The sequence below is a fragment of the Durio zibethinus genome, chromosome 25 (genome assembly GCF_047325235.1).
Source record: "Durio zibethinus cultivar Kanyao isolate XHJ-2024 chromosome 25, ASM4732523v1, whole genome shotgun sequence".
Lineage (NCBI taxonomy): Eukaryota > Viridiplantae > Streptophyta > Magnoliopsida > Malvales > Malvaceae > Durio > Durio zibethinus.
The window spans coordinates 19,247,089-19,266,828 of record NC_143186.1 but is presented as its reverse complement, the minus strand read 5'-3'; the positions used below and the strand labels follow the sequence as shown (position 1 = coordinate 19,266,828).

The 19,740-nt window shown below is 27.7% G+C and overlaps 2 protein-coding genes across 2 annotated transcripts; both read left to right on the top strand.

The window, feature by feature from the left end:
- Positions 1–9,555: 9,555 nt before the first annotated feature.
- Positions 9,556–11,919, top strand: LOC111276109 (uncharacterized). Its single transcript, XM_089754506.1, has one exon. It carries the CDS (start codon positions 9,600–9,602, stop codon positions 11,811–11,813), a length of 2,214 nt encoding a protein of 737 aa, XP_089610632.1. The 5' UTR covers positions 9,556–9,599; the 3' UTR covers positions 11,814–11,919.
- Positions 11,920–17,028: 5,109 nt separating this feature from the next.
- Positions 17,029–19,695, top strand: LOC111275614 (uncharacterized). Its single transcript, XM_022861044.2, has one exon. It carries the CDS (start codon positions 17,205–17,207, stop codon positions 19,410–19,412), a length of 2,208 nt encoding a protein of 735 aa, XP_022716779.2. The 5' UTR covers positions 17,029–17,204; the 3' UTR covers positions 19,413–19,695.
- Positions 19,696–19,740: the final 45 nt, after the last annotated feature.

Genomic DNA, 19,740 nt, shown 5'->3' with positions numbered 1-19,740 from the left:
GGAAACCTTGCTGAAAAATTCAAACGACACCAAAAAATTCAACCGACGTCGAAACAATTCGTTGGAATCTGGAAATTTTCTAGAAAATTTCCAGAAAAAAATGCCAAAATTTTTGAAAAATTCTTAAAAAATCCTAAAATTGCTTCTGACTTCTTCTAAAATTTTTTTGATTCTTGCTTTCTATTTTTTTGCCCTTTGTTTCGTGTTGTGTCTAAGGCTGTATTTATAGAACTAGATCAGAAGAGTTTCTGATCAATTAGGAATCCCCCTTCGATTGGGTTTCCACATTATCAGAAAATCTAAGAATTATCCCAGGGAGATTGAAATTAATTGCAATTTTGCTAGTGCCTATGCATGGTAAAATTTGCAATTTTTCCTTTTTTTTTATTAATATCCTATTATCTAAAAATAAAATAAATAATAATAATAATAAATCAAAAATAAAAACCAGAATAAAAATAAAATAAAAAATAAAAAACAAATAGTTGGGCCTATCACTTGGACCCCATTGAATTGGGCCCAATGGGTTTAGGCTTGGGCCCTATTGAACCAGGTCCAATGGGCTTCGATCCGGATCAATTAGGGTGTCTACATTTACTACTAATTGATAATTGATTTAAAACTAAGTTATTTATTATTTACTACCATTAATTATTTACTATTAAATTATCATTAATTTACTATTAAGTTATCATCAATTTATTACTAAACTATCAATAATTAACTATTAAGTTATCACTTATTTTTTATTAAATTATCCTTAATTTAGTACTATGCTTTAATGCATTTATAATTATATTATAAAGTTTTATGCATTTATTATTGTATTCTTACTAATTTACTAAAAAATTATCAACTTTGAGTACTAAATTATCAATTATTTACTACTAATTTATAATTTATTTACTACTAAGTTATTTATTATTTATTACTATTAATTAATTACAATTAATCTTAAATTGATTTACTATTAAATTATTACTAATTTACTATTAAGTTATCACTTTTTTTGTTAAGTTATCCTTAATTTACTACTAAGTTATTGATGATTACTACTAAGTTATACTAATTACATTTAAGTTTTTAATAATTAATTACTAAGTTATTAATTATCCACTATTATATTACCATTGATTTATGTATATCAAAAAAGAAAGTGATCACAATGTATATTAGATTATGTAATTCATAAGGCAGAGAAAAAAGAAAAAAAAGTTCAAATGTAAATGACTTGAAAAGCATGAGCAAATACTTTTAATTTACTATTAGTAGTTTAATATGTAATAATAAGTTAAAATAATAACTTTTTACACTAATGCAAGTATTTAAAATGAAATTAAATTAATATATACAATATATAGTAAGCCAACATTTCTAAGATATTCTTCAAAATTTTTACTTCATGGTAAATTAGTATATATTAAAATAAGATTTATTAATGATTTGATTGAATTTTTAGTGTATATGTTTTCATACTTGTTAGCGAAGTACAATTACATATAAAAGATTGAAAATTTTAAAATATTCTATCATCAATGAAAATAATAAATTTTGCCCTATGATTCTATCTTTAAGTATAAAATTTTGAGTAAAAATTTTATTATATGAGTGATAAAAGTAATGAGAACAAATTTACTAAGTAAAATTTATAAAAATTAAATATATCACAAATTTAAAAAATATTAAATTCACAATAATTATTTTTTGCATTATCCAAAAAAATTTCTTCTACTAAACAAAAGAAAGGTATATTTGTAATTATTACTTTATTGTTATTACCATCATTCAAAATTATTTTTTTAATGTTTTGATGCCAATCAACATTTTCATTTGGAAAGAGTAAAAAATATTATAAGAGATCATAACAACTCAAATAATATTTAATTGTATGGTGTCTTCCTGAATGAGTATGAACTATGAGATCTCTTTCAAATGTTATATTTGAATTGTTTCTCTCAACCCATATAATAGCAACTTGATTAATAAATGATAATTATAAACTCGTTGATTTATATTAACATTTTTACAGTATTCAAATTCCTCAAAAGAAGATTTATCTTTTAATCTTTGCAAGATTTAGATATAAAGATTTTTTTTCTAGAATTATTATTAGTATTTTCATTATTTTTGCACTTAAATTTTCATTGTGTTGTGTTCTCATTCAATTTTGAAATTTATTATCATTGTAATAAAAGAATAGCTAAAATAACAAAGATTAGTCAAGTCAAACTTAAAACAATTTAAAACTCAAATTGAGTATAAATAAAATTTTTAGTCATTTAAAAATTTAATTTAATTAAAAATAATATAATACACATAATTATAAATATGAACCACTTGACTCGATTTCAATTGATTTTAAAAGTTAACAATTTAGTAGTTATTTAAAACCTGAAATAATTGAACACAACCAAAATCCAAATTGAAATAGTAACTCAATCAAATTCTAATAGTTCTTATTTATCTTTTGTAACAATTTAAAATTTTTTTATTTAAGTTTTTTTTCTTTCATCTTCAATGTTTTATTTTTATTGTCTTTGTGGTTGAATTAGTTAATCAATTTTAAAAGTATTTTTAAAATGAAATTGCAAAGATAAGTAATTGAGTATTTTTTTATTTGGATTTAAAATGATATGAATTCAGTTTTTTAAATAAAGAAAAATATGCACCAGTTATTAAGTCAAATTTGTTCAGATGTATAAGTGAATTATTTAGTATACTATGAATAAAAGTAGATGGCAAAACATGACCTAACAAAATTGATCACTAATCTTAAATCTAAAAGCTAACTCAAAATTATGAAAAGTCAAAATTTTAAAAAATTGAAATCTAAATACACAATTAAATAAAGATTTATCAAATGAATTTTGCTAAAGAATGCATTTAAATCACTTTTAAGTTTAGTTAAATTATGATTTGTAATAGTTTGCCTATATTAAATGTAATAATGATAATTAATTCAATTAATTTCAATTCATTTGAACAAATATTACCTAATATGGAAACCTTAAAAATTTTGATATAATAGTGAATATTCTTGACTAACATAAAAGAGAAAATGAAGAAGCGTATAATGTTTTTCCAAATAAAAAAGTTTCATACTAATCCTAAAGAAATTTGAAACCAATATATTTGTATTTTTTTTTTATTGAACATCATATAAAACTAACATTCCTTATCGTATGCAAAAAAATGGAGTAATCAATTTTTCGTCTCATTTTTTTGCTTAGGATAATATTCCTTTGATACTTCCATCAATTAAATGTAATTGTATATTCTATCAATTAAAAAAATTAATTTTCTTTTATTTAAAAAAATTATTATACATAATTTTTATTATATAAAAATATTAAAATACATAATTTTCAAAAATAAAATAAAATAAATTGCTAACTTTGGTACTTGTCATGTTTTATAAAGAAAATTTCAATTCTAAAAATAGCAAACTAGTTATGTAATACTTATACAATTTATCATGATTTCACTTTCAGCATTAACAATATAAAATTTTGAATGTAACTTTGGCATAAACTCATTTAAAAGACAATTCCAATGAATTTCGTTGCACCTTAAAAGAATTCACCAAAAATAATTAATTTTATTTTACTTGATATTTTTTACTTGAAATAGTTTATGTTACGTCATTCAACCACCTAGATACCAAAAAAGTGAGCAATTTAATATAATTGAGAAAGATGAAATAATCTTAAGACATAAATTAATCATATATAAGTATATTACAATAAAAGTTAAGAGAAAATTAAATTAATTATTATTCAATTAAAGTAAATAATTTTTATGGCAATTTGATGGAAACAAATCTTGAGTTATTGATAACTCCACCATCTCCTAAATTATCTAATTCTACAAGTGGAATGTCTAATTAAAGTTTTTAATGAATCACATAATGTTAATTGTTGGTGAAGGGAATGCAATTAATTTGCATTTGATTTGATATTTGTTTTTGTTCATGTGAATAACAATTATAAAATTGTAAAAAAAAATACAAAAGAGAAATTAATTTTAAGGGACATACTAATGTGTAAAAATTATATATTAAAAAATTATTTCAAGAAACTAAAAAAAAAATAATTATATTTTCAATGCTTAAATGATTAACTCATAAAACATATAAATAATAAAATCATTATCATATATATATATATAGTTAATATATTAAAACAAAAAATAAAAAGGCAAAAAATAGAAAAAAAATACTTAAATGACTTAATTATGATTATTTTTAATGAATTCATTTATGAACATAAATTGCATATACATTGTTTTTACAACAATTAAAGAAACAATTTTTATATAATTGTTTTATTTTTATGCACATTAAATTTTGATATCGTTCTATTTGTATTTTCATTTAATGTGAAAAATTATTCTACTTAAAATAAAAGAGTTTAACAATAAAAAAAAAGTCATTTAAATTAAAATTTATAAAAAATTACTAATGATATTTTAATCAATCATTTTAATTTTTTTGGAATTAAAATTTTATTAAAGGTTAGTCAATCTTTTTTAACACTTTTTAGTCTAATTATTAAAAAAGAGTTTAATAATAAAAAATTTTATTTAAATTAAAATTTATAAAAAAAATTTACTAAAGATATTTTCATCAATCACTTTTAACACTTTTAGAATTAACATTTTAAAATTTTAAATAGTTTAATTTCTCATAAACTCTATTTTTTAATTCTAGTTGATTAAAATTAAATTCAAATAATAAATAAAAATTATATATTTAAAGATAAATTTATTAATTTAAAATTTTATAAAGATATTTAAGTTAATCATTATTAATATTTTTTGGAATGTACTTTTTTATATATAAAAAATATTAGACACAAAGTATACAGGAAAACTTGTTTAAAGAATGAATTTACCATCATTAGGCTTCCAATTTTGACCATTTTGAAATCTATGCTCTTTTTGACTTGGTATAGGAAAAAAAATAATGGAATTTGAATGCATTTTTGTCAGACACAAGCTACTTTGCCCGTAACTTTAGCTGGAAATAATCGTCCACTTTTTGAATTTTTGACAAAATGCTGATATAGAAACGTTAAAATGTGGAATATTAACAGAAAGGAACTTGAGGCAATTTAGAATTAATAAAAAACATAAAGCAAGTCATCATAATTAAATCATGTTCTTTTGCGTGATTCTTGGTTTATGACTATTAGAATTGTTTAGAGTGGAGATCTAGAGCTGATGACTTTGCAACTTTATGTCTGATCATCAATCTCTTACAGTGGATTTCAATGGGTTTGGATTTCAAGCCAAACCCAAAGGTCAGGCATGCAGATGGGTAGAGGGAAAACTTCTAAGTCTTGTCCATCCTTTTCTACTAAAACTGCTTTAGCTATACCAATAAGACTCCGTTTGCTTTTGCAATGATTATGTCCATCCTTTCCCTTTAAAACTGCTTTAGCCATACCAATAAGACTCCATTTGCTTTTGGAAATTACGTGCCGAATCTAGGCTTCATATCTGCTATATATTTTTACTATTTCTAGAGAGAACCCATAATCTCTACCGTTTGTTCTTCTCTATTTAAGAATTAAGCTTGGCATTGGACATCCTCCTTGTATATTTTCTTAAATTTTCTATATATGTGGTAGTATAAATATTTTCTTTTACCTTCAAAATATCCTTCATTTTTTTTCTAACACGTTCAAATATATGGTCTTTTAGTTTACTTATTCAAACCAGTGCTTCTTAGAGGGTGATTTGCATGTAGATGATACGTAAATTATAATTTTAATAATGAAATTAATATGATTATGGATCATGAATGATAAATTGATCAATTGCCAATTAGTTAATACTTTAAGTATAAGGACATGAAATATATGTTAGTAAAAAAATGTATTTTCATGAAAAAGTTTTTGTTTAAAATAAAATTTTCTTTATGGAAAATAATATACCATAAACTTAATTATTAAATTTTGAGTTCTCAAAATAAAACAAAGAAAATACTTGAATTTAACATTTATCCTTTGAATAATCAATTAATTACATATTTGAATTTCGAAGAAAATTCACTCTCCGTCTCCAACCTTCTAGTGCTATTAATAAAGAGTTCAAAAAATTAATAAGGAAATAGATAGATTAAAATTAATTATTAGTTAATATTTAGTTTAATCAGAATATTATCAATTAAAGACTTATTTAATAAGAATATTAGTCAATATTTTAATTTAATAAAAAATTAATAATTAAGTATTAATAGTAATTTGATAAATTGTAAAAGAGTATATATATGGTTTACTATTTGTATTAATTTTGACATAGTGGAAAATGAGATTATGAATTTGGTATGTAACTTTTAATTAGATAGGATGAAGGATGAATAGAATATGATAGGCCGTGATTAAGGGTTCAAGTTAGAAGACCAAGACCAACTTTTATTCATATTTCATGATGATTTATTGAATGGTCAATAAAACTGTGTAAAATCATTCATACTTCATAGTGATATATTGAATGGTCAATAAAGCTGTGTAAAATCAACTAGACAACAAAGAATTTAGCAATAGCCAAAGTCGGTCTTGGCTTACGGCAATATGAAATTCTAACTTTATATTAAATTTTAGTTATATTTCGATTAGTTGATTTATTTATTTGGTTTAATTTAATAATTTTTATATGAATGTAGGTCTTTTTGGTTTGATATTTGTTAAAATAAATCAAAAGTTTTTAATTAGATAAAAATATATATAAAAGCAAATAAAATTTTAAATGGGTTTCTCACATAAACAAAAATTTTAAAAATTGGGGAATTAAATATCTGACTTCTGCTTTTGAAATAAAGAAACTCTTTTATAAGTTGAGCCAAATACTTACATAACGTGGAACATGAACAAAAAAAAGAAGAAATTTCAATTTAATAAAAACATGAAGCACGTCATCATAATTAGATCAAGTTGTTTTGCGTGATTCTTGGTTTATGAATATTAGAATTGTTTGGATTAGAGGTCTAGAGCTGATGACTTCGCAACTTTATGTCTGATCATCAATCTCATACAGTGGATTTTCAATGGTTTTGGGATTTCAAGCCAAACCCAAAGATCAGGGAGATGAGTAGAGGGAAATTTTTGAAGTCTTGTGCAATGATTATGTCCATCCTTTCCCTCTAAAACTGCTTTAGCTATACCAATAATACTCCATTTGCTTTTGGAAAGTAAGTGCCAAATCTAGACTTCATATCTGCTATATATTTTTACTATTTCTATAGAGAACCCATAATCTCTAACCATTTTTTCTTCTCAATTTAAGAATTAAGCTTTGCATTGGACATCCTCCTTGTATATTTCTTAAACTTTCTATATATCTTGTAGTATAAATATTTTTTTTTACCTTCAAAATATCCTTTCATTTTTATCTAACACCTTCAAGTATCTGGTTTTTTGTTTACTTATTCAAATCAATGTTTCTTTTCAGGGTGCTTTGTGTCACGGGTCGAGACTCAAGCTTCGAACCCACGCGACTTCGGGACCTGGGCATTCACCCTTCTGGCGTCCCGAATCAGCCTGACTGCCACGGTTCACACCCTTGTGAGGTATTGTCCGCTCTGATCCCCCCTGGCCTCACGGTTTTGTCCTACAAATTTGCCTCACAAGGCGGAGATGGTGTGAACCCTTTTATACCCCAGTGACCTTCCTATTATGTTCGATGTGGGATTCAGGACTCTTTCTTAGATCCATGACATTCTCTCGCACCCAACCTCGTGACGCCCTCGTCACGGAGGCTGGCCACCCTGCCTACCTCCCTCGAGGTGCTCGGCGTGGATCGAATGGTTTAGGGCTGGCTCTGATACCACTCGTCACGGGTCGATACTCAAGCTCTGAACCCACACGGCTCCGAGACCCAGGTATTCACCCTTCCGGCGTCCCTGATCAGCCTTTCTGCCATGGTTCACACCCTTGTAAGGTATTGTCCGCTTTGGCCCCCCTGGCCTCACGGTTTTGTCCTACAAAATGTGCCTCACAAAGCGGAGATAGTGTGAACCCTTTTATACCCCAGGGACCCTCCTATTATGTTTGATGTGAGATTCAGGACTCTCTCTTAGGTCCGTGACACTTTGCACGTGGATGATTTTGATACATAAATTATATCGAGAATCAACCAACCGACAAATTCGTAGCCCAGGTAATAATGAAATTAATAAGATTATGAATCATGAATAATAATTTGATCAATTGCCAATTAGTTAAAACTTTAAGTATAAGGGCACAAAATATATATTAGTAAAACAAATATATTTTCATAAAAAGATTATTTAATTAACAAATTTTGAGATCACAAAGTAAAAAAAACACATGAATTTGACATTTATCCTTTGAACAATCAATTAGTTGCATATTTAAAAAATATAATTTCTGTATATGCTTATTTTTTGCTTTAATTTTTGCATATAATTAAGGGTTCAAGTTATAAGACCAAGACTTCCTTTAATTCATAATTCATATTAATTATTGAACCAGGTAAGTCAATATGGTTAATTAGAAGCAATGACAATGAAGAATTTAGCAATAGCCAATTAGTTTATGGGACAGTGCGAGGAGGAGATCTTGAGACTTGAAAACTTAGATTCAAGTTCCATTAGTATATGGGTTAATTCAATTTTATGTTAAATTTATTTAATTATATTTTGATTAGTTTGGTTGTTTATACGTTTAATAGATGATTTCTTATACGTATAAATTTTGTTTGACTCGATTGTAAGTTTTACAAAATTTGTTGTTTAAGTTGAGTTGTTCTAGAAATATTGTAAGAAAGAATTAAAATAATTTTTGGTAAATTTTATGCAAAAGTGTTATGAAATATTAAAAACAATTTTATAGTATTTTAGTATTTTTTTTAAAAATGAAAAAAAAGAAATGCACGATTTTATTAAAATATGTAAATCACAAGTTTTATGTAATTATGAAATAAATAAATAAAATAAAGAGATGTTTTTATTAATTAAGAATGAAAAAAAATAAAATTAATAGAAAAATTAGATGAATTAAAAATTATGAATATAGAATAATATGACAACCTTATAATTTTATGAATTATTAAAAGGTAAGGGGAGAATATAAAAATTCACTAAATATTTGTTAGTAAATATTAGCACTTTTTGAAAAAAAAATTTATTTATAATTTATTTAAAAACTGAAATATGCTTGTAACTTAAAAATGTCTAACAACCTGCAATTGGGAAAAATGAGCATCTAAAATCTTAACAACCTGCAATTGGGAAAAATGAGCATGTAACGCACTACTCATGTCCTTGGTCAGGTATTGGAAATTGAAATGGAAAAATTCTAAGCCATTGATCAAAACTCAAACCTCCAAACCGTACTCTGCTTTTTGTGGTCTCTGTTGTGATTAAAATTATAAGATTGTAATAAAAAATAAATAAATAAAATATTTTGTCATAGATATTATTTTTTGCACTTACGTAACCTTTTCTTTTTTAAATGCTCAAGTCTCCAGCACATTCTCTATATAAACGTATGCTTAAAATCTGTTTCTACCACTCCAAATCATCGCCTCAAATCCCCCATAAAAAAATTTGTCTAAGTTGTTTTTAATTTAAATCCATGTTATCTTCTTGTACAATGTTGAATAAAAGAGCTAAAGCACACTCGGTTTTGTTCATGTTCATGTTTTTATTACTGATTAATTTTAACTTGTCTCAGGGTAATGAGGTTGAGTTACTCTTGTCCTTCAAGTCTTCAATCAATGATCCGTCCGGTTTCCTCTCCAATTGGAATTCCTCAACGTCTTTCTGCCTATGGCATGGCATCACTTGCAACAATTTTTCTAGCGTCAAGGCAATTGAGCTCATTGATAAAAACATTACTGGGACAATTTCCTCCTCAATCTTTCATTTGCCAGAGATTGAGACCATCAATCTTACAACCAACCAACTCTCTGGTGAAATTCCTTATGATCTGGTTTCTTCTGCTTCACTTCGATATCTTGATCTTAGTCGCAATAAATTGACCGGTCCAACTCCAAACTGTTCAATTTTTCTGGAAATATTACATCTCTGGGATAACCTGCTTTCTGGGAAAATTCCACCGGAAATTGGACTCTGCTCAAATCTAAAAGAACTTGATCTTGGTAGCAATTATTTGGTGGGGAGAATTCCAAGTTCCATATCAAATATCAGCAGTTTGCAAATCTTGACTCTTGCTGGAAATTACTTAATTGACCAAATTCCACGTGAATTAAGCCAAATGAAGAGCTTGAAGTGGATTTACTTTGGTTATAACAACCTTGCGGGCGAAATTCCGCAAGAATTTGGTCATTTGGTTTCTTTGAATCATCTTGATCTTGTTTACAACTATCTCAGCGGACAAATTCCATCCTCGCTGGGAAACCTCAGCAATCTTCAATATCTATACCTCTTTCAAAACAACCTTAAAGGTTTGTTTCCTAGATCCATTTTTGGCCTCAAAAAGCTTATTGAACTTGATGTTAGTGATAATTACATATTTGGTGAGATCCCAGAACTCGTTATTGAGTGGCAGAGCTTGGAGATTCTTCATCTTTTCGACAATGCCTTTACTGGTAAAATTCCAAATAGTCTAGCATCTTTGCCTTGCCTTCAACTCCTTGATCTTTCACAAAACGGCTTGACTGGAGAAATTCCTTCTTTGATCTGCAATGTCAGTTCCATTGAAGTTCTGGACTTACAAGATAATAACTTAAGTGGACCCATTCCACAATGTCTAGGGAACTTCAGCAAACATCTTTCAGTCTTAGATTTGGGGTTGAATAAGTTTCATGGAACCATCATTGAGACTTTTGATGAGAACTGTGGATTGAAGAATCTCAACTTAAATAGCAATAAATTGGAAGGGTCGTTACCAGGATCCTTGGCCAATTGTAACAATCTAGATTTTCTGGATATTGGTAACAACAAGCTAAATGGTACGTTCCCCTATTGGCTGTATACTCTGCCAGAATTACAAGTTCTTGTTTTACAGTCAAACAAATTGCATGGAACCTTAGAAAATTCCAAGGCCATCCGTCCCTTTCGTAAGTTACGGATTCTCGACCTATCTAACAATGAATTCACTGGTCCTTTGCCGAAAGGTATAATAGAAAACTTGAAGGCCGTGATGAATCTCAACGAACAACAAAGTTCTTCTTTGCAATATATGCAGGGAAGATATTATCTTTATGGTGTCAATTTGACAGTGAAAGGTTTTAATACTGAACTTATTAAAATCTCGACAATCTTCACCAGCATTGACCTTTCAGACAATAACTTTCATGGAGAGATTCCAAGTGTTATTGGAAAGCTCAGTTCACTCAGAGGGCTCAACCTTTCTCATAACAACCTTTCTGGTCATATCCCTACGTCAATGAGAAATATGATCGGTCTGGAATGGTTAGACCTCTCTTCAAACAAGCTTATGGGGCAAATTCCTAACGAATTGACAGGGCTGACATTTCTTGAAATCTTAAATCTTTCTCATAACCAACTCACAGGACCAATTCCTCAAGGCAAACAATTCAGTACATTTGAAAATGTCTCATATGAAGGAAACTTGGCACTATGCGGCTTTCCATTGTCAAAAGCTTGTAACAATGATGGGAGAAAACAATCACCTCCATCATTTTTTAAAGAGGCAGATGACTCTGAGACCAGCATCAATTTTGGCTGGAAAGTTGTGTTGATGGGCTACGGATGCGGACTGATATTTGGAGCCCTCGTTGGATATGTTGCATTCAGAAACGGTGATCCAAAATGGTTTATAATATTGTTTCGAGTCAAATATCATCGAAAGGCAAGAAGATAACCGCGGAACCAGTCAATGCGGATGACTTTGGAAGTTATTGTAATCTGTGTTTCTCTGTTCTAAGTTCCAGTTGTTTTGATTTCACTCCCAAGAATTCATGGATATGTCTTTGTCTCTGTCTTTGCTTTTGCTTTACGAATTAGTAATTCGTGTAATAAAATGGCCATGTATTTCGTAAGCAAATACATATGGAGCTGGAGAGTGGTTGCTGCTTTTGCTTAATGCATGGTTTCTCTTGATATTTCCTTCTGATCTTTTTATTCTTACCCGCATCTGTACTAAAGAATCTCATTCTGTTATGTTTAAAACATATATCTCTAAACAAAAACTTGAAAATTTTGACACAAAAATTGCTGGGAATAATTTAACAGTCACAAAAATTTAATTGGTTTTGCACTTCAATTCTAAAGAAGTGCAATAGCGTATCACTGGAAGCACCATTTTTTCTCCTAATTATTGAATTTTATGATGAACAAAAAATTTGTTTTCTGAAAATCTTCGGGCTGATCTGTTCCATCTATTCGACAGCCAAGCTTTGGGGTAAACCAAAGACTACAGATGAATTTATGACATTTGATTCAGTTCGAGGAAAGGAATAGATCGATAAGGTGATGACCCCCTGTGAAATTGAAGTAACCAGGAACAAAAAGCAAGTCATGATACATTTCGAATAACGTTTTCCATAAAAGAAGGCCCTAACTCGGACAATGTTAACTCTGAGATTGAATGAGACCATATATCTGACTAAACTAAAAGAGTGAATAAAGAACTATATGATTTCCTGCTTAGTCGAAAAACTGCTTGTCTTCAGCTCACCATTTTTTGTGCAGTTGCTGTTAAGATTCCTCTGCAAACCTTAGAAAAGCATAGAGACAAAGAATCTGTGATCCATAGGAAAGCTTGAAAGAATCTTAATCTAATCAGTCCAATATTAACTAATAAGTCAAACTAGCTAGGAAGCAAAAGAACGAATTTGTAAAATACAGAGATTAGTCTTTGAATAGAATTTTGAGTCAAAGAGACAGTTTGTAGAATTAATTTTTGACACGTGAGTTACATAATTTTATCAATAAAAATTTATTTCAATAAATAATTTTTTTGATTTTATGATAATAATGATAAATACTTTATAATTTAATTTTAATTTTGATATAATATAAATAAAATTTAATAACTTTTGATATAATTTTAATTTTGATAATTTTTGGTAAAATTTTGATAACACTTGATACAATTTTGGTAACATATGACATAATTTTAGTAACCATTGATACAATTTTGGTAATTTTTGATAAACTTTTAATAATCTCTTCTTGTTATTTCATAATCTTATGATACACTTTAGGTAATTATTAATAAAATTTATGTTATCATATATTTAACAATGAACTTTTGTAAGAAAGAGCGGGTTTAGTTTAGTATAAGATAATTTTCTTTATATAATAACATTATTATTTAATTCAAATATAAAATTTCTTCACTAAATTTTTTTATTGAATAGGTTTATGGTAGGTTTTTCCTAATCTCCTAAGACAAAATTTCTAACTCATTTACGCTAATAACCAAAATTTAATTCCTAACAACTTCAAGTATAAAAAAATTTATCAATAATTGACGATTAAGTTATTATTGATTTATTATTATATTATCAGCGATTTACAATTAAGCTATTAATGATACACTGCTAAATTATCAATGATTTATTACTAAAATAGCATTGGTTTAGTACTAATTTATGAATGATTTACTACTAAGTTATGATTTATTTACTACTAAATTGTTGATGATTTACTATTAAGTTACTAATGATTTATTATAAAATTATAATTGATTTACTATTAATTTATCGATAATTTACTACAAAATTATTAATTATTAACTAATTTACTACTAAACTATCACTGATTTATAACTAAATTATTAATGATTTACTACTAAGTTATCAATAATTTACATCTAAGTTATCAAAATTTACTATTATGTTATTATGCATTTACTATTATATTATCATTGATTTAATACATAGTTTTTAATTATTTACTGCAAAATCATCATAGATTTATTACAAAATTAACTATGACTCATTATTAAGTTATTGCTTATTTATATTAAAATTTATAAAAAAAAAAAATTACCAATGATATTTTAATCAATCACTTTTAATATTTTTGAAATTAAAATTTTATTAAGGCTTTAATCAATCACTTTTAACACTTTGTAATCTAATTATAAAAAAAATTCTAATAATAAAAAAATTCATTTAAATTAAAATTTATAAAAAAAACTACTAAAGATATTTAGTTAATCACTTTTAACACTTGTAGAATTAACATTTTAAAATTTTAAATAATTTAATTTCTCATAAACTTTATTTTTTTAATTCTAGTTTATTTAAATTAAGTTTAAATAAATTAATAAAAATTATATATTTAAGGATAAATTTATTAATTTAAAATTTTATAAGAATATTAAAGTCTATTACAATTAACACTTTTAAAATTTATATTTTTATATATAGATGACAAGACACAGAATTTACAGGAAAACTTTTATGAAGAATGAATTCACCATCATTAGATTAGACTTTTGATTGTGAAATTTTCGAAATATATGCTCTTTTTGACTTGGTATAGAAAAAAAATATAATAGAATTTAAATGCGTTTTTGTCAGAGAAACAACTTTGCTGATAACTTTACCTGGAAATAGTCATCCACTTTTTGAATTTTTGACAAAATATTGATATAGAAACATAAAAATGTGGCATACAAACAGAAAAGGAACTTGAGGCAATTTAGAATTAATAAAAAACATGAAGCAAGTCATCATAATTAGATCATATTCTTTTCCGTGATTCTTGGTTTATGAATATTAGAATTGTTTAGAGTAGAGATGATCTAGAGCTGATAACTTTGCAACTTCATGTCTGATCATCAAGGTCATACCATGGATTTTCAACGGGTTTGAATTTCAAGCCAAACCCAAAGGTTAAAGCTTCACATTGGACATCCCCTTGTATATTTCTTAAATTTTCTATACATGTTGTTGTATAAATATTTTATTTCACGTTCAAAATTATCCTTTCATTATTGTTTAACACCTTCAAATATCTTTTTTTTTTCTAAATCTACTTAATCAAACTATTGTTTCTTACACATGCTTTGCAAGTGGATGATTTTGACACGTAAATTATAATTTTACTAATGAAATTAATAAGATTATGGATCATGAATGATAATTTGATCAATTGCCAATTAGTTAATACTTTAAGTATAACGACATGAAATATATGTTAGCAAAAAAATGCATTTTCATGAAAAATTTTATGTTTAAAATAAAATTTTCTTTATAGAAAAGAACATACTATAAATTTAATTATTAAATTTTGAGATCTCAAAGTAAAACGAAGAAAATACTTGAATTTAACATTTATCCTTTGAATAATCAATTAGTTACATATTTGAATTATAAAGAAAATCCAGTCCCCACACTCTAACCTTCCAAGGTTGTTGATAAATAGTTTAAAAAATTAACAAGGAAATAGATAGATTAAAATTAATTATTAGTTAATATTTAGTTTAATAAGAATATTATCAATTAAGGACTTATTTAATAAGAATATTAGTCACTATTTTAATTTAATAAAAAAATTAATAATTAGGTATCAATATTAATTTGATAAATTGTAAAAGAGTATATATATGGTTTACTATTTGTACTAATTTTGACATAGAATGCAACTTTTAATTACATAGTATAAGGGATAAATGGAATGTGATAGGCCGTGATTAAGGGTTCAAGTTAGAAGACCAAGACCACCTTTTATTCATATTTTATAGTGATTTAATGAATGGTCAATAAAGCTGTGTAAAATCAACAAGACAACGAAGAATTTAGCAATAGCCATGGTAGGTCTTGGCTTAGTGGCAATAGGCAATGGATTGGTCTAATACACTTAAATATGTTTAGTTATATTTCGATTAGTTGATTTATTTATTTAGTTTAATTTAATAATTTTGTATATGAATGTAGGTCTTTTTGTTTCGATATTCATTAAAATAAATCATGAGTTTTTAATTAGTAAAAATATATAAATAAAACAAATAAAACCAATGGAACAATTAGACCAAATAAAATAAATGAATGTGAAATAATATGATCTTTTTATAATTTCATGAAATCTTAAAGGGTAGAGGGAGAATGTAAAAAAAATCACTAAATATTAGTTACTAAAATTAGATTTTTTTTTTTTTTTGGAAGAGTTTTAGTTTTAACTTTGTCTAAAAGATTAAATGTTTTTCGCACATAAACAAAAAAAAAATCTTAAAAATTGGAGAATTAAACATCTGACTTCTTCTTTTGGAATTAAAAAAAAAAAAAAAAAACTCTTTTATAAGTTGAGCCAAACACCTACATAATATTTTGATTATGATGATAGCTTGTAACTTCATTTTAAAAAAATCTAAAAAAATTGAAAGTAAAAGTACCTTTTTTTTTTTTTTCACAAGATATTATTAGGTTCCAGCATGTGCATAATCTTTGTTTCCTATATTTGTTTTTTCTTCTCTATTTAAGAATTAAAGCTTTCACATTGGACATCCTCCTTGTATGTTTCTTAAATTTTCTATATATATATTGTAGTATAAATATTTTCTTTTACCTTCAAAATTTCCTTTCACTTTTATCTAACACCTTCAAATATATGATATTTTGTTTACTTATTTAAGCCAATGTTTCTTACAGGGTACTTTGTAGGTGGACGATTTTGATACATAATTTATAATTTTAATAATGAAATTAACAAGATTATGGATCATGAATGATAATTTGATCAATTGCCAATTAGTTAATACTTTATGTATAAGGACACGAGATATATATTAGTAAAAAAATGCATTTTCATTAAAAAAAATTAGTTTAAAATAAAATTTTCTTTGTAGAAAAGAATATATTATAAATTTTGAGATCAAAAAATAAAACGAAGACAACACATGAATTTGACATTTATCCTTTAAACAATTAGTTAGTTACATATTAAAAAAATATAATTTTTTATAGGCTTTTTTTTCTTTAAATTTTTGTATATAATTATGAGTTCAAGTCAGAAGACCAAGACTTGCTTTAATTCATGTTTCATATTAATCTATTGAATCAGATCAGTGAATAAAGTTATCTAAAAGCAATGATAATCAAGAATTTAGCAATTGCCAATGAGTTTCGGGGATAGTGCGAGGAGGATCCGGGATACCTAACCATTTTTTTTAAATGGTTAAGTCTCCAGCACACTCCATATAAATGTATGCTCAAAATCTGTTTCTCCCACTCCAAATCACCGCCTCAAATCCAAAAAAAAAAAAAAAAGCAATTTGTCTAAATTGTTTTAATTTAAATCCATGTTATCTTCTTGTACAATGTTGAATAAAAGAGCTAAAGCACACTCAGTTTTCTTCATGTTCATGTTTTTATTACTGATTAATTTTAACTTGTCTCAGGGTAATGAGGTTGAGTTACTCTTGTCCTTCAAGTCTTCAATCAATGATCCGTCCGGTTTCCTCTCCAATTGGAATTCCTCAACGTCTTTCTGCCTATGGCATGGCATCACTTGCAACAATTTTTCTAGCGTCAAGGCAATTGAGCTCATTGATAAAAACATTACTGGAACAATTTCCTCCTCAATCTTTCATTTGCCAGAGATTGAGACCATCAATCTTACAACCAACCAACTCTCTGGTGAAATTCCTTATGATCTGGTTTCTTCTGCTTCACTTCGATATCTTGATCTTAGTCGCAATAAATTGACCGGTCCAACTCCAAACTGTTCAATTTCTCTGGAAATATTACATCTCTGGGATAACCTGCTTTCTGGGAAAATTCCACCGGAAATTGGACTCTGCTCAAATCTAAAAGAACTTGATCTTGGTAGCAATTATTTGGTGGGGAGAATTCCAAGCTCCATATCAAATATCACCAGTTTACAAATCTTGACTCTTGCTGGAAATGACTTAATTGGCCAAATTCCACGTGAATTAAGCCAAATGAAGAGCTTGAAGTGGATTTACTTTGGTTATAACAACCTTGCGGGCGAAATTCCGCAAGAATTTGGTCATTTGGTTTCTTTGAATCATCTTGATCTTGTTTACAACAATCTCAGCGGACAAATTCCATCCTCGCTGGGAAACCTCAGCAATCTTCAATATCTCTTCCTCTTTCAAAACAACCTAACAGGTTTTCTTCCTAGATCCATTTTTGGCCTCAAAAAGCTTATTGGACTTGATCTTAGTAAGAATTACTTTTTTGGTGACATCCCAGAACTCATAATTGAGTGGCAGAGCTTGGAGTTTCTTAATCTTTGGGACAATGACTTTACCGGTGAAATTCCAAATACTCTAGCATCTTTGCCTCGTCTTCAAATCCTTTCTCTTTCAAAAAACAGCTTGACTGGAGAAATTCCTCCTTTGATCTGCAATGTAAGTTCCATTGAAGTTCTGCACTTATATGATAATAACTTAAGTGGACTCGTTCCACAGTGTCTAGGGAACTTCAGCAAAAATCTTTCAGTCTTAGATTTGGGGATGAATAACTTTCATGGAACCATCATTGAGACATTTGATGAGAATTGTGGTTTGAGGAATCTCAACTTAAATAGCAATAAATTGGAAGGGTCGTTACCAGGATCCTTGGCCAATTGTAAAAATCTAGATTTGCTGGATATTGGTAACAACAAGCTAAATGGTACGTTCCCCTATTGGCTGTATACTCTGCCAGAATTACAAGTTCTTGATTTACGGTCAAACAAATTGCATGGTATCTTACAAAGTTCCAAGGCCAACCATCCCCTTTCTAAGTTACGGATTCTCGACCTATCTAACAATGAATTCACTGGTCCTTTGCCGAAAGGCATAATAGAAAACTTGAAGGCGGTGATGAATCTCAATGAACAACAAAGTTCTTTGCAATATATGTGGGAAAGAGATTACATTTATGCTGTCAATTTGACAGTGAAAGGTTTTAATATAGACCTTAGTAAAATCTCGACAATCTTCACCAGCATTGACCTCTCAAATAATAACTTTCATGGAGAGATTCCAAGTGTTATTGGAAAGCTTAGTTCACTTAGAGGGCTCAACCTTTCTCATAACAGCCTTACTGGTCATATCCCTACGTCAATGGGAAATATGACTAGTTTGGAATGGTTAGACCTTTCTTCAAACAGGCTTATGGGGAAAATTCCTAACGAATTGACAGATCTGACATTTCTTGCCTTCTTAAATCTTTCACACAACCAACTCACGGGACCAATTCCTCAAGGCAAACAATTCAGTACATTTGAAAATGTCTCATACGAAGGAAACTTGGCACTATGCGGCTTTCCATTGTCAAAAGCTTGCAACAATGATGGGAGAAAACAATCATCTCCATCTGTTGACTCAGAGACCAACATCAGTTTTGGCTGGAAAGTTGTGTTGATGGGCTACGGATGTGGACTGATATTTGGAGTCCTTGTTGGATATGTTGCATTCAGAAACGGTGATCCAAAATGGTTTATAACGTTATTTCGAGTCAAATATCATCGAAGGGCAAGAAGGCGGTCGCGGAACTAGTCAATGCGGATGACTTTGGAAGTATTGTAACCTTTGTTTTTCTGTTCTAAGTCCCTGTTGTTTTTATTTCACTCCCAAGAATTCATGGATATGTCTTTGTCTGTCTTTGCTTTTGCGCTACAAATTAGTAATTCGTGTAATAAAATAGCCATGTATTTCATAAGCGAATACATATGGAGCTGGAGTGTGGTTGCTGCTTTTGCTTAATGCATGGCTTCTCTTGATATTTCCTCCTGATCTTTTTATTCTTACCTCCATTTGTACCAAAGAATCTCATTCTTCTAAACTGGATGCCAAGATAATGCTTGTAGGATTATTTGCAGCAAAA